At 36.3% G+C, this 13,859-nt stretch overlaps 1 protein-coding gene and 1 long non-coding RNA gene across 2 annotated transcripts; both read left to right on the forward strand.

Moving 5' to 3' along the window:
* Positions 1-1,011: 1,011 nt before the first annotated feature.
* LOC112201886 lies at positions 1,012-2,202 on the forward strand. Its single transcript, XR_002936941.2, has 4 exons — positions 1,012-1,204; positions 1,310-1,434; positions 1,852-1,909; positions 2,058-2,202. It is a non-coding gene; the product is annotated as an uncharacterized LOC112201886 (long non-coding RNA).
* A 1,561-nt stretch (positions 2,203-3,763) lies between these two features.
* LOC112204015 lies at positions 3,764-7,874 on the forward strand. The gene is made up of 3 exons (XM_024344903.1): positions 3,764-3,844; positions 6,564-7,355; positions 7,458-7,874. The coding sequence occupies exons 1-3, from the start codon at positions 3,764-3,766 to the stop codon at positions 7,872-7,874; spliced, it is 1,290 nt and encodes a 429-aa protein (XP_024200671.1).
* Positions 7,875-13,859: the final 5,985 nt, after the last annotated feature.

Genomic DNA, 13,859 nt, shown 5'->3' on the forward strand with positions numbered 1-13,859 from the left:
TTCATCTGGTTACCATCTACTCTAGCCTAGGTGAACGCCGGGAATGCTTCTATTGTTCTTGTAATTCAACAGAAAACGAATTAAAGCTTTGAATCGAAACATGGTTCTCAGAAGGCCTAACCTTTGCGACTGCAATTCTGCAACAATTTTAGCGGAAGCAATAATTCCCGAAAGCGATCTTAATCCGAATTAAATTTTTTTTTCTTTGCCTGTTAACCAAAACCCTAATTTCCCAAAACGTTTTGCAATTCAACATAACACAAAACTCTAGTTCAAAATACAATGAATTGATCTTCTAAAAATGATTTATGAATTGTGAAATTTTGCTCTGATACCATTTGTTAACTTAATGAGCAAACCAAGATCGTTTCACAAAATGCATAAACACAACCAAATGATCAATATAATATGAACTAGAATACAACAAGAGGAGATGCATCACCTGCTTCATGCACAACAGCCATTCCTTCAAAAGCAGTCACTACAAGAAAATGACTCTTTTACCGCACACATTTTACGGCGTGCATTAATGCGTGCCGTAATAGGCACACATTTACGGCGCATTTTCACACAGGCTGTTAATACTCTTTCTGATATGGTCTTTTACGGCATGCATTAATGCGTGCCGTAATAGACACACATTTATGGCGCATTTTCACGCAGGCCGTTAATACCCTTTCTGATATAGTCTTTTACGGCGTGCATCAATGAACGCCGTTAATGTCATTGTTCATTTAGTTTTTTATGGCATGTATTGATGTGTGCCGTACAAGTAAAAGGCCAAAAATTTTCACTAAAGTTTTTATTTCCCTCCATCTTTTCCCTCTACAGTTTTCATTTTTATTTTTTTCATTTCATAACACAGCCTCGAGCCCTCGTTTCTCACTGCCTCACTTCCAGTCACGACCCTATCTCATTTCAGTTTCTCTCTCTTCCTTTCGCTCTCTCTTTTTTCACTGGCCTCTCAGTTTTCTCCTTGTCATCGACAATTCGAGATCACCAAGGAGACCGCCAAGGACTGGGTTAAGCTCACCGTCCAAAACCGTCAGGCCAAGGTCTCGGTGGTCCCCTCTACCGCCTCTTTGGGATCTGCATTTTGCTTGGAGCCGGATCGCGACCGCAAAATGTCAACTGCTTCAGATTCGTTTTCTCTACCTTCTTCCTTCACACATCTCTCAGCCGGAGCTTCCTCCTTTCCCTCCAGGTCCATCTCTGCTGTTACTCTTTTCTTCAATCTTGTTTTCGTCGGTTTGTTTTGATTTAATCTTGCTCAGTTATCATCGTTGTCGTTTATTCTTCTTAATTTTAGATCCAGTTATGATTAGATCTTTTGTAAAGATCCAATATTGGGGCCGCTAAGTTTGTGAAGGAGATAGGGCTCAATTATCGAGATGCACTTAGCAATATCACCAATTTCAAAAGAGAGGCTTTTGGGTATGTGACTTTTTCTTAGAATCTGAATCTATTTCTGGGTTTTCGTTCTGCCATAGACCCATTACAAAGTTGGAACTGACTCATATTTGATCTCCATTTTTGGTTAATCCACTAGCTCCGTCAGATTTGTTGTCAATCTCGTCCTTATTATTTTTTTTTTGTAAGTTGAATCATGGATTTTTATTCTTGTTGTGCTGTTTTGATTGTCAAATTGAATTTTTGTTCTGTTTTACTGAATATGTTTTCAGAAAGCATGCTTCTCAGTTCTCACTTTCTCAGTCAATATTAGAAGACTCTCTGTAAGTCAAAATAATTGTAACTTGTGCACTTATAGATCAATTATTGACTCCTGCATATCTCCTTTTAGCTTGGTGTAAAGCTAAGAAGTTTTACTAATCATATGTGTTTTTCTACCAGCTTTCAGAGAAGACGCAAGTTGATTGAAGGTTGGATGGCCAAACCAATATGGAAGCAGGTTGGTGGAAACTCAGAATTATGAGTTGACTGTGAATTGATTATTCCCTGAAAGACTATTGAAAGTAATCCATGTCAAGTATCATAATATGTGACTACTACGATTGGTCAGAATTTTTGAACTTCCAGTTTCCTTTATGCATTTTCAGGCTGACCCTCGATTTGTATGGAACAAAAATCTTTTGGATGAACTTATCGAGTTCAAGGTAAGATTTTCCTACTGTAAGGTACGATTAGTTCAAGGTCCAAATTATGTCGTTTCAGTTCCTTTAGTGTATGAAACACTTTACAGGTATGCTCTTTTTTTTTTCTCCCTCTTCCTTTTGGTGCTACTGCAGCTGTGCTTTTTATTGATGAAAAGGATTTCTATTGCATTTAGTTAAGTCCTTTGGAATATTAAGTAACAGTATCTAGCTTATCTAGATTCTGAACGACATACCTAACTTTTCATTTATTTTTTTGTTTATTGATCTGTTTCTCACTTGTATGACTGGTTTTCAATTCTGAAACTTTATACTGTAATAGTAACAATAAGTGATGAACCCTGCTTGGGTTTGTTTATCTAGATCTTTAAGTGTTGCACTATTATCCACCCCGAGCTCTTCTCTCTCTCTCCTTTTTTTTTTTTGTTTAAATTATTTCTTTTCTCTTGCAGGGAGATCCAGAAACAGATTTCTACAAATGTTCTTAAGCTCGTAAGCTTATTGCACTTTCATTCCTAAGGATCAGTTTGGCATACATGGAGTTTAAGAGAATTTATGAGGTTGAATTACTATGCATTTTTCATAAGCTTATTGCACTTTCATTCCTACAATGAATACTATTTTTGTCAAGCTAAAATCTTGTATGTCTTTTGCAAATGCTTTAAGCCATACTGTTTCTTTTGTGTAATTGCATTTACTTAGTCCGGACAGATTGCCCACCTCAAATTTATATTCCAGTTTTCCGCACCACAGAGTTTAAGATCACAAGTTTTACTGAAGCCCAGATCTCCAAATGAAGAACCCTGGTTCTGCATTTGATATTATTTATGAACACTGCAGAGTCATGTTCCGTGGCATTGGTGTTCTGAAGTTTGCTGCTTTGTTAGGTAAAATCCATCTTCAATACTTATAATTCAGTGTTGCTTTTTATCTCAGAATTGAAGAAAATAATATTATTTGGGAAATAACAGCTAGCTGGTATGTAATATAATAAGAAGAGTTAAAGTACTAAACTTTTATTTACTAAATCAAGTTGGGTTGTGTGATTCGATGTGTTTGTGTGTGTCTGCAAAATCTGTGTAGGGTAGTTGCATTTGTTAAAATGTATGTGCATTGTGACAGAAAATCATTTATTTAATTAAAGCAGAAATTTTCACTATATACCTTAAGAGGCTTAAGCAAGTCCCAAAATTTATAAGTTGTATTAGACATGAAGTTTTTTAGGATTTAGTTTGGCTTTCAGTAAGTTGGTGCTCTGTTTTGGCTTTGCTTATGTGTTTGGATTGCTGGTGCAGTACACATAATGGATTGAGAGGTATGTTTGATTTATACTTTTGATTTGCTTTCTGGTGATGATGAAGGTTATACATGTTGGTTTTGTGGTCGTAGTGGAGGACTAGACCTCACATTAATAGTTTTCTTACTTTATTCTCTAGGCAAGCCCAAACTAAACCATTTGATTTGTGCAGAACAAGAACTTTGAATTGATAAAAAAAAAAAATCTATATCAGTATGTGTATTGTGTAGATATGCATTTTAATTGGCTTTTAGTCTTTCTGGATTTTCTTCTGCAATGTCTATCATTTCTTCTGTTTTGCACTTGTGAAAGAACGAAACACTCACTTCTCAATGCATGTTGCAGTTACTATTCTATGTATGGACATTTCAAGAAGCTGGATGAAGAGATTAAAAGGGGAGCTGCATCTTTGGAAGTAGAAGCCCAACTATCTCAGGTTTGCAATTGTCGATCACTTCATATTATGGAATTGATAAACGATAAATCAAGAAGCTGCATAAACTATCTGTTAGCCAGAACTTTGACCACTATATTTGAAATTTAGTTTCCAATGTTTTGAGATCAGTTTGAAAGAACTTTAATGAAGTTACCAATAGAGTTAGTTAATTTCAACTATCTAGAATTTGTGCTACAAGTATTTTTCACTTTTGACCTTGATTATGATGACTTCCTTATGTCAGTTACTTGTAGTGTTGCTGGAAAGTCACTGGACTTTACTATGTTTTGGTATGCTAATGACTAATTTTGCAGGGGTGGTCATTTTCACATGATCCATTGCACAAATGAAGGTTATATTTACAATTTTTTTTTTTTGAAATATTGTTCCCTTTTATTTATCTGTTGTCATTAACAATGGAACACACTTCTTTCCAGACACTTTTACATTATGTTCCTGCAGGGAGGGTGGTAGTCCTTGATCTGTTTGCTGAAGTGAAACTGTGAAACTGATATGTGAATTGAACTTGTACAATTAGAGTTTGATTGATTGATGTAATGACAACTGCTACTTGTACATTTTTAATTGTCATTTTGTAAATGAAATTACTTATAACGATAATCTGATTGAAATGTTTCTCTTACATCTAATTTGTCATATGGATATGGTGATACAAATGTGAAATTGGTAAAAATATAAATTTTTTTTTATTAAAAAAAACCTTATTTACGGCGTGCAAGCTGCGCCTTAAATAGGAACTCAATCACTCTTTTACGGCACACATTATACGCCTTAAATAGAAAGTCTTTTACGGCGTGCAACATGTGCCGTAAATAACATGAGTGACATTTCCGATATCACTTTGACGGCGTTCTTGGATGCACTTTAATGGCGCATTTTAGTGTGCCGTAAATGTGGTACGTCTTTTACGGCTCCGGCATTTACAGCCTGCTTTTGTGCGCCGTAAATACCTTTTTACGGCACACATTGTGGGCAGTAAAAGACCATTTTTGGTGTAGTGAGTAGCAGCAACACAGCTATTCAACACAAATAATCCGAGCTCCAAAACTTTAAGCAGCCACACGCAAGAAATCTTCTACTCAACTATGTGTTTAACTCCTCTCTATGGGGCAGGACTGAATGTTTTGTCACATAGTGAATAGGGACTTCAAGCACCTATATATACAAATTAGATAGGTCTTCCCATAAAAGAATTCTTGATTCTAGTCAATGAGTTATTTCTGAAAGATGCTATAATTATCATATCAACTAATTAGATATTTATCTTTATCAAAATGGATTCCTAACCATATGAGTGACATACCAAAGCCCATTAGGTGTCTAGGTAGATAATTCATATATTTCCCATTTATTGTAATAAGTTTAATCAGCTTGTTATTTACTTAATGTAGATAATATTATGTCCAAATAATATTTTACACAAAGCATCATTATACATGAGAAAAAGAGCCTAGCTCTAAGAATGTTGTATGGGAATATCAGTGGAGAAACATAGTAGGCACATAGTGGGATCTCTCGACTTCAAGTTTAGCGAAACCTGAAGTCGAGAGATCCTACTATGTTTCTCCACTGAAATCTGAGTACAGCATTTGGGAAGACTATTTGGATTGTTGTTTGTAGTTAAGTATACATAATCGTGATTTTTTTCTTTTCAATTTTATGTTCATAGATATATATGGAATAAAAATAAAGTGCGACACTCTCTGTTAGAGGCCTTGTTCAGTAGCACACTGTACTCTGAGAGGGCCTATGGACAATTAATACAATAAAGTATGTAACCCCATATGTAAGAAGGCATGTGAGTGCACTTCTTAGCCCCGAATGACTATCCTAATCAAATCATATATGAATATCATTACAATTTTCATTTAAGAGTACGAACATGAAGTATATCTATCTCAACTAATTCATTTTCTTGTTCCTCTTTTATCTGATCATGTTCTACATTTCAGATAGGAGATCAAAGATGTGCTAAATTCACACCACACTTTCCATGTATGGATTAGGCCTTTTAATTTAGTTTTATGAGGCATAGTAGGTATGTATCACTGCATTAGCCTTGCAAATTATTGAGCTAGTATCATATAATGCTCATTCTTAACATTTAAGTAGATTGCTGCAGTAGTTATGATTATTTGGTTTAACTGTTGTTACATACTCTTGGGCCACATTGGTATTGTAGTTTAATGTATTTGTGCGAACTAAAAATGTAAACTGACTTTGATGGGAATGCCTTTTTTTTTTTAAGCTGATCTATTCTATTTTTTCATGGCACAGGTAAAAGACGATACTGCAACTGAAGCTAGGGAAAATAAACTGCAACCTGTGAATACTGAACTTCATATGCTTATTGGGCTTTTTTGTTGAAGGTTGCAGCTACATGGAAACATGAAGAATACTACTTAGTTATTTCTTGTCCCCCCCCCCCCCCCCCCCCCAATATATTAGTTCTGGGTGTAATCACACTCTATATATTCTTAATTCTTAATACAAAATGATTGCTTTTAGTTTTGTTTGAAAAATAAACATTATTATAATTATTAATTTTATTTAGCTTTTCATGTATAATTTATACATAAAAAGCGGATTATATATATATATATATATATATGTATATATAATATTTTAATACTATTAGGGCAACTCCAACCATAGGCACCATTTGGGGTGCTATTCTCATTTGACGAAATGGTTGCAGAAAGATCAAGAAGAGGCCGTCACGAGAAGCCGTCAACGAGCCTTGATGATGTCTGCCGCTGCCTTGCAAATCCAAACTCTGGAAGATGAGGATTCGCAATGGGGTGGTTCTTCAGAAGGTCGTACCTATAAGGCCAGGGATCGAGAGCTGATGGATCTTCGACTCAAAGCTCAATACTTCACAGATCCGTGCAGGTTTGAACCAAACATATTTCGCAGGCGATATAGAATGCAACCTTGGGTCTTTGACAAGATGATGCGCGACGTGGCCAACTACGACCCATATTTTGTTCAAACAAGAGATGCTTGTGGGAGACTCAGCTTATCCACTGAACAAAAGCTGACATGCGCCATGAGAATGCTCGCGGATGGCATCACAGCTGATTTCTGTGATGATTACCTAGATATTACGAAGACCACTGCCATTGAGATTTTTGAGCACTTCACAAAAGCAATCTGGAATGTGTACTATGAGACTTACCTCCGCCGACCAACACCGGCATATTTGCGACGGCTGCTTGACAAGGCTGCAGAACGGGGATTCCTGGGGATGATCGGTAGCCTTGATTGTATGCATTGGCAATGGAAAAATTGTCCCACCGGATGGGCAGGGCAGTATACTGGCTACAAGGGGAAACCCATAATCATCTTAGAGGCGGTGGCCTCCTACGATACTTGGATTTGGCATGCCTTCTTCGGACTTCCAGGTTCCCTAAATGATATTAATGTCCTTGGATGTTCACCGTTGCTCAATGACGTATGCACCGGTAAAACCCCTGAAGTGAACTACCAGGTACATAATAGGCATTATCATCAATGTTATTACCTAGTTGATGGCATATACCCTAAGTGTGGGTCATTTGTACAAGCAATCTGAAACCCGAGGTCGCTGCAGACACAATATTTCACAAGGATGCAGGAAGCATACAGAAAAGACGTGGAGAGAGCATTTGGTATTCTCCAAGCTCGTTGGGCAATCATAAGAGGACCTGCTCGTGGGTGGAGTAAGGAGAATCTTCAATACATCATGATGACGTGCATTATCTTGCACAATATGATTGCTGAAGATGAGCATGATGAAGATGCAGCGCAGCCATTTGATCCGGATGATATCCCAACCAGACCAAGGAAAGCAGAGATATATAAGAGACCAGTAATGGACACCGATGTTGATCGCAATCCGCAACAACTAAATCAATTCTTGCGTCGTTATAGGGAGGTTAGATGTCCAGTGATGAATAAAAACCTCCAAGACGATCTAGTCGATCACCTATGGACCATGAAGTTACAAGCTGATCAGAACCACCAGTGAGCATTTTTTTTTTTTTTTGTGCTTTCAATAAGTGGTCATGTTGTCATGATAAGTGGTCATGGCCTACTTTGGTTGTATTGTTGTGTGGTATGCTTTTACTTTGTGTTGTGTGCTTTTAATTTGTGTGGTGTGCTTTATTATGAAAATAAAAGTTCAATGCTTTTTTACGAAGGTGATCTACTCAACAAAATAATTTTTATTATCATAAATTAAAACACAAACTATTCAAAGCAACTAACAATATTAATTACATCTAAGATGTCTCGCCAAGTGGATCATAAGTGGTCAATCCTGTGTTGTCTCCTTCAGGGGGTGTAGGATCTTGAGATTGTTCTGGGATGCTTGAAGTTTCGGCCTCCTTATCAATTATTTGTTGTTGCTTCCTCTCCCAATAACTCCTCTTTCTTGGGGTAAAAATTGATGGATCCACCTGCATCGTGCGAGCATCCTCAGTGCGTTGTTCAATTAGTTTACCTTCCTCAAACTGTCTTTGCTTTTGTTGGTACTCGCGTTCGGTTTGTTCATAACATTTCTGCATTTGAACTCGTAGGCCATCCGCATCCTGCTTATTGCCTTTTTTCTTAGCTAGCTTCTGTGCTTTCTGTCCTTAAGGACATGCCTTTCTTGATGACGGAAGCTCATCCTCAGTAGTGGTTGTTCCATCGTCATCCAAGTTGACATGATTAGGAACACTAAAGTGGGTGTTTTCCATTGATGGCGTTTTCCCAAACTTTTCTGTATTTTTCAAGTATTGCCAACAATGCTCAAACACAAAATCGCAACCTTCCGAGTCGTAGTACATTGATTTAACATTCATGAGCTACATATAATATTAAGTAAATAAAATATTTAAAAAAAATTGGCTTAGTATAAATCCATCAATAAACTATATAACAACATTTTACTTTTAACAACTACATGAGAAATAAAAAAATAATCATTATTGAACATATTTCAATATAATTACCTCGTCCTCCATATTTTCACCGCTTCTTCGTTGAAAGTGTTTGACCTTGTTAAGAGCTTGGCGCCACTTTATACTTGCCGGACTTATTTTCTTCCAATGAGCGTGGCAACTAGAATGTGTTCTATCCATGCAACTGGCCGGTTTGTGAGCATTGTACTCCTCCGCCACACGACTCCACAATAAGTCTGACTTTTGATCTTTTCCGACACAACCACACCCCCAACGATGATCCAAGCTTGGCAAAGAATAACTTCTTCATTGTGCCTCCAAGAATCCCCTCTTGGAGCCATTTTTTCCAAGACAAAAAAAAAAGGAAGATATATTTAAGAACAAGAAGATGGGTTAATGAATGGAAAATTGTGAAGGAGATGGAGGATATTTGGTGTGAGAAAATAGAAAAGAATGGGTTGATATTTATAGAATTTCCTATATTTTACTGTTCCAACGGGTATATTTTTTTCCCTCAATTTTCTGGTATTTTTTTTAAATTTTTTTTGGAACAAAAATGAAATAATAACCTTTCATTTAATAAGAGCCGTTGATAAGTTTTTTTCCCTCAAATCTGAGCCATCAGATTGAAATAGATCCGTTCAGTAAAAAAAAAAAAAAACCAACATCAAACTGTCCATTTCAAAATGGAGCGATCTCAACCGTGCATTTAGTGACCGTTGGGACATGCAACGGTCGGCAGCAGACAAACTTCGCCTTGCGGGGCCCACTGGAGCAGACCACCTGCAGTGCTTTTTCTCTCTCCAGCGCAAGCGGGCGCGTCTTCCTTCTCCCCTGTTCTCCCTTCTGCGCGTGCTGCCCACCCAAGCCTTCCAGCGCGTCACTTCAATTGTTGGGCTGGGAAATCAGAAGCTGTGGTCCCGTTTCACTGTTCCGAGTCCTGGTCTTGGATTTGTCTCAAATATGAGACTCCAAATGAGCCCAAGTCTTATATTAATAGGACCAGATCCACCAAAAATACAAGGTTGGAGAAGCAAAGTCTTATAGTTGGCAAAATTTTGGTTTGGCACCCCATGGTTGGAGTTGCCCTTAGAGACGGATTGTAGTGTCCTTAAGTTTTCTGCCATAATTAATAGAGACGGATAGTTGGGTTCAGCTGTCTCTAATAGCTTTTAGAGATGCAACAAATAGGGACGAATCACTAGTTCGTCACTCCTACTTATAAGGACGGATTTGGATGTAATTTTGTCCCTAATACATGTCTAGTGATGAAACTTGGTGTCTCTATAGCCAGTTATTGGTGCATGTAGTGATATTCTGACCCAAAATGGAAACTAAACACTGCAATTTCAAACTCCATGTTAGACTTTGATCGACGGCAACCCACCAACTACAATATAGGGTGCCCAACGCCAAGTTCTCTGGATAAGTACAGAAGACCTTACGGTTGACAACCATGTTTCGTAAGATCATATTCATATCAGATGGCGCAAGGAAACAATAGGCGAAGTTGGAATCTGAGCGTAGAAGTGACTCAGAAAAATAATGTCACCACCTTTGCAAAGTTGATGCGGTTGTATAACAAAACGTACGTACGTAGATGAGGAGTAGAATAATTTTGAAATGGTTCTATGGACACTGACATTCAAATGGTGGTTGAATGCAAAGGAACCCGACCGTTGTCCAAGTAGTACTAGTGGGTGTGCAAATCCAATTATCAACAACAACAAGAAAACAAAAATCAAACCAAGTACGAATAAACAAAGAGAAATTCAAAATAAGCCAGCCATTTTTGGTAAGGATGTACGTGCATGATTCCTTTGAACACGGTGCGTGTTTCAGTTTCTCTGCAATGGCGAAGTAAGAGCATTTAAGTAATATATATAAAACTTGAAGGTCCAGTACGTCCCAACCAAGTACGTGAAGAGAGAGAGAGAGAGAGAGAGAGAGAGAGAGAGAGAGAGAGAGAGTTGTGACTGGACTGGCCGGTCTGGTCTGGTGCAGAGTGCAGAAGAAGAAGAAGCCCCAGCGTGAAGGAATGAGGTTGGTGACTGATGATCGACAGAGACTGACTCAAGAGTCAGAGAGAGAGCGTAAAAGCAGAAGATAATAAAGCCCAGAAGAATCACGAAGGAGGAGGAGAATCCATTAATATCAGGCAGGCTTTAACTTCAACGGCACGGACCATGTCATTGATTAATCATTTGGTTTTGCAGTGTGAATTCAAAAGTAAGAACAGACACCCCACCTTGGTATCTGCAACTCCCTCCCAACATTAACTTGAAAATTGAATGACAACGTACAACGGAGTAATTATTTCTTAGTTTTATGGTCAATGAAAGAATTAATATATAATTCAAATTATAATTATATGTCAATTGTCTTTTTTTTACTCCCACTAGTATCTTCGATTTTATTAGGGTACGTAAGACGAAGAAATATTATCCAAATTCAGGATTTACATCACAAAAATATTTGAAGTGATACCTAGCTCTCATAGATAATTTAGGATCTAGCTGCAGTCGGAAGTAAAAAAATGTCTTATGGGTTAAATTTGAACTATGTTTTTGATATTAATTAACCTTATCAATCATATTGTTTTCTTTATTAGAATGAAGATTACTCTATCACTAATTAATAAAAGAATACAAATTACTCACTAAAAAATAGACTCCATTACATCACAAACTATGATCGAGGTGAGTGAAGATGAATACAAATTTGCCATGTAAAAGCAGCTTTCTTAGCGACATTGTACAACGTAAAGGGTATATGTCCGTTACTAGCAAAACTAACGCAAACATATTGTAAACTATTGAACAATTTGAACTTCCAAACTGATATTAACTAGTTACCAACTCTTTATAATACCCTTTCATCACTAAGGTCAATTCCTACCTCATCACCGCCCCTTGAGCATCTCTCCCTATTCATATATTGTGGCGAAACCCAACATGAAGGCCAAAATGAACTTACTCAAGCAACGACCGACTTCTCTACTCTTGCATTGGGATCACGATGCACCTTTAGCTCATGGAGTAGTAATGTCCAGCATCTCATACTCAGACATCACATCTCTCTCAATACTCATGTCCAATGTTGACAATGACGGCAGAAGGATAGGCAAGCAAACCCATTTAGGTTCCAACAACCAAAGATTAAGGCCTCCTTGGTCGCTTATGGTCGAATTGTCACATAACATGTTTTATATTCATTGTTGTATTACTTGTTACAATTATTTGTAAAACTGATCATATGTCACGACGAATTTAGTCATTTCCTTCAGCTTTATATATTTCAGTACATTATATTACATCTTTTTAAGGATAAATTCCTTCTATGGTATCTGAATTAGTATGACTAATTAGACACTTTGATACTTAGACTTTAAAAGAGGACAATTTGATACCTAAACTTAGACTCCGTTTGACATTTTGATACTTATGTTAATTTTTCAATTAAATGTAAGGATAAAATTGACATTTAGAATATATGTATAAAAACAAAATAAAAGGCATGAGTTTTGTGGGTTGTTGGCCGTTCTTCATCTTTTAAGGGTATATATGATTGTTATGGGTTATGTTGAAGGTGAAATAATTGAATTTTATGTTTAAGAAATATAGTAAGGGAGCTTCTATTTATACCTCCAAAATCGGTATTTGGACCTCTCCACTTAATAGACATCTAACTTATTTTTACAAATAACCAATTAGCTATTTACACCTCCCTAATTTTTCCAAAATGCCCATTGCCCAATAAAATCAATAAAAGTCTTTTTTTTTTTTTTTTTTAAGATTCTATTCATACCTCCAAAATTGGTAAGTGGACCTCCTTCAATTTTTGAACAATTCACAATCCTATTTTACCTTAAAAAAAAAATTAAAAAAATCTCTAGGTGGTAGTCTCTCTCCCTCAAGTAATTTTGTCGCTCCTATTTATTTCTTTCATTCTATATGTACTTTAGTGTTTCTTTCATGAACTTGTGCATGTGACGTTGACGAGTTATATCAAAAGTTCAAAAGTTAGCTAGGTACTGTAGAACATATGAACGTGCATAATCATCATATGATTGTTCAAAGGTCAAACAAAAATATTCAAATTTCTACTAGATAACTAGGTATAAATTTCTAAGTAGAAAACTATATGATTGTTCAAAGGTCAAATATAAATATTCAAATTTCTACTAAATAACTAGGTATAAATTTCTAAGTAGAAAACTGATAGAAAAGAAGCTAAAACTAGGTATAACTTTCTAACTAGGTATTAAGCTTGATAGATTTTATCTCACTTTTGACTCGGGGAGTAGAATCTCACCACCAAGATTGCCGTTTGAGAGATAAAGAATAACTGTTACTAATGAATTTTGGTTTATGTTGGAGGAGAAAGTTTTCTCCAAGTTGAAGACTTATTATTATCATTATTATTTTCTCCCATCTTTTATGTCTTTGTTGGTAATTTGATACGAGTTGACAAAGTCAACTATTACTTGGAAAAAAAAAAAGAAGTCCAAATACCAAGTTTAGAGGTATGAATAGAAGCTCTCATATAGTAATCGTGATTTAAACACTTACGAGACTACTCCACAAAACTATGTCTAATCTACCGAAAGTAGTCTCGTGAGTGTTCAAATCACGACGACTAAATTTTTTAAACATAAAATTCAATTATGCACATATTTAACATAACTCACAAGTATTAATTCATGTTCATTTTCTCCTAAATTAAATGATCTAAAAATGATGAAGACCCAAGGCTGATGGTCATTAGCCCACAAAACTCATATATATATATATATATATATATATATTCTAAATGTTAATTTTATCTTTACATTTAACTGAAAAATTAACAAAAATACCAAACTGTTAAACGGAGTCTAAGTTCAGGTATAAAATTGTCATATTTTAAAGACTAGGTACCAAAATGTCCAATTAGCCACACCTCATGTACCATTGAGGGAATTTACCCTCTTTTTAACTGCTATTCTTATATGATCTTTATTAGTGAAACCCCTTCTTGGACAAAGTAGAATACCTGACATAAACGAGAGACCTCTCTCAATGGACTTG

Source organism: Rosa chinensis, chromosome 5 (genome assembly GCF_002994745.2).
Source record: "Rosa chinensis cultivar Old Blush chromosome 5, RchiOBHm-V2, whole genome shotgun sequence".
Classification (NCBI taxonomy): Eukaryota; Viridiplantae; Streptophyta; class Magnoliopsida; order Rosales; family Rosaceae; genus Rosa; species Rosa chinensis.